This window comes from Trypanosoma conorhini (genome assembly GCF_003719485.1).
Source record: "Trypanosoma conorhini strain 025E chromosome Unknown Tco_14.4_contig_01480, whole genome shotgun sequence".
Lineage (NCBI taxonomy): Eukaryota > Euglenozoa > Kinetoplastea > Trypanosomatida > Trypanosomatidae > Trypanosoma > Trypanosoma conorhini.
The window spans coordinates 1-2,232 of NW_021705580.1; the positions used below are offsets into that span (position 1 = coordinate 1).

General features: G+C 64.0%; 1 protein-coding gene across 1 annotated transcript, besides 2 other annotated features; it reads right to left on the reverse strand.

Moving 5' to 3' along the window:
- The first annotated feature begins 86 nt into the window (after positions 1-86).
- Positions 87-120: a microsatellite.
- Positions 121-641: 521 nt separating this feature from the next.
- Positions 642-693: a microsatellite.
- A 130-nt stretch (positions 694-823) lies between these two features.
- Tco025E_10123 (uncharacterized protein) lies at positions 824-2,232 on the reverse strand (the record flags this gene model as incomplete). Its single annotated transcript, XM_029376911.1, has 1 exon — positions 824-2,232. A coding segment is annotated over one exon (1,409 nt), but the record flags the coding sequence as incomplete, so codon positions are not given.

Sequence of the window (2,232 nt, forward strand, 5' to 3'; positions counted from 1 at the left end):
GAGGAAACCGCAGCAGCAGCCGCACACGGCACTGCCAGCGCAGGCTGCGGAAACGCCACCCACCTGCACGGCACTACAGGCGCATCGCGTGCGCGTCGGTTGTGCGTGTGTGTGTGCCTGCATACACTCAACGCAAAGAGGGAGAAGAGCGAAGCGTGCGGCGGCACATCGCCAGCCACGCCCGCACGCAGCGAAGGAGGCAGGAGGGAAGCAGCACGGCAGCCACACCGGGCACGGCGCCGCGGCCCAGCCCGCGGTGAGTCGCACGATCGCCGTGCAGAAGCAAAGCGAGCAGAAAAAAAGACTTACGGAAGAGCAAAAACAATTAAAACGGGAGACGATGCAGGCAGACAAATACGGCTGGCCACGCACGCCAACACTGCGCCGCGTGCATTTCCGCCCCCAGAAAACAAAAACAAAAAAAGGTAAACCCAAAAGATATATGTTCGCTCCACCCCAATACGACCGCCTCAATGCCCACGCAGCGCTCACTTTTTCATTGGGGGCACCGCAGCGTGCCGTCGCCCCGCCCACCCACCGCCTCCTCTGCGCGGCGCACGAAAAACCGTCCGCTCTGCGCGTCTCTGGGCGGGAGCAGCCGGCAGCCGCGAGTGGCGCCCGCCCCTCCGTGGGGAGAGTGGGCGAAGCAAAGCAAAGCAAAGAAAAGTATTTAGAAAAGAAAAAAGAAAACAATTGTTCCCGGCGTTCAACCCAACGGGAGAACTCGCACATGACCGGGAGGCAAAGACGATCCGCGGCAGATCAGCAATTAACTTAAAGAGGGGGGACGCAAATGCGGTCCCTCGCTGCCGTGTTCCCAGGCTCAGAAAAGAGGCGTCGCCCACAGCCCCAGCAGAAGCAGCGGCAGCGGCAGCACTCGGCACCCACGCACAGCGTCGTCCTCGGCGTTGCGCTTCTGCGGCAGACTCCCACCGCCCCCGCTGCTGTTGCTGCTGCTGTTGCTGTTGTTTTTGTGGTGGGCGGGGACGGATGCCGCGCTCTTTGCTGCCGCGGCGTCTGCAGGGGCGTCTCCCGCCGCACCAGCTCCCCGGCCCTGCCCTGCCGCACCGCCGTGAACAGCAGCGCCTGCCGCTTCCGTTGCCTCTGTGCGGCTCCCCTTTTGCGCGGGAGCAGCGGGAGCGGCTGATTCCGCCGACGACACACTGTTTTGCCCCTGAGAGACGGGAGCCGCAGCCCCAGCCTCTTCCGCTGTCGGCGCCCTGCTGCCAACAGAACCCACGTTGCTCTTTTGCGCCGAGGGAACTGTTCCTGCAGCGGCAGCAGGCGCGCCCCCGCTTTCACCGCGTCGGTCTGCGCTGTTGTTGGGGCCACCGGCGTGCGGCGCACCGCCTGGCTCGACTGCATCCGCGTTGCTCCCGCGCTCAGCCGTCCTGCCCGCATCCTCTTTGCTCGCCGCCTCTTCACGCGACGGATGTCCGGCGTCCGGGAGCGGGGGTGTTAGATTTGGCCCCGCAGGAGCTGCGCCGGGGATACCGCCAACAACACCGGCACCGTCGCCGCTCAAGTGGGAAAAGGCAGGGGCGCCGGGATTGTGCTGCGCAACACGCCCAGAAGGTGTAGGGCGCTGTTCTTTGCCGGAACGAGGAGGGGCACCAACTCCGGCGTGTGGGCACGAAGCGGCATCCTCGGGAGCGGAAGGCAGTCCGGTAGCACAAGGCGCCGGCGGGTCCTTTGGGCCACCCGCAACTCCAGTAGTAATGGTGGAAGCTGAGGCATTTCGCTTCTTTTGGAATTCAACAATATCACTCCTGCCGCCATGAGGAGTTGTACTGCCAGCACTCACCACTTCACGTGAATGTTTTGCGCTTTCATTCTCCTCACTCTCATCCTCCTCACGAGGTTCTTCATCCGTGGGAGGCCGGCCAGGGACACCCGGATGGCAACGCACACACACTTTCTTAGTTTCACAATTGTCACAGTTCTTCGTACAGCAGGGAGTGGCAGCAGCATGAAAAAGCGTTTTTTCAGGGCGCTGGGAGTCATTCTGCAGCACAGGCGCAGCAGTCCGATGGCCCACGACGGCCCCGTTGGCACCCGGGGAAGCGGGGGAATTCGCGCGGTTCAAAGCATCGGAGAGGGGCTCGCCACCAAACTGAAAAGCAGCTTGCGCCGCCGCCTCCTGCCGCCGCAGTCGCCTCGCAGACGGAGGGGTNCAGCAGCCGCAGAGCAGCGCGAGGAGCGCCAGGGCNCACACCGCACGGCGCCGCACCG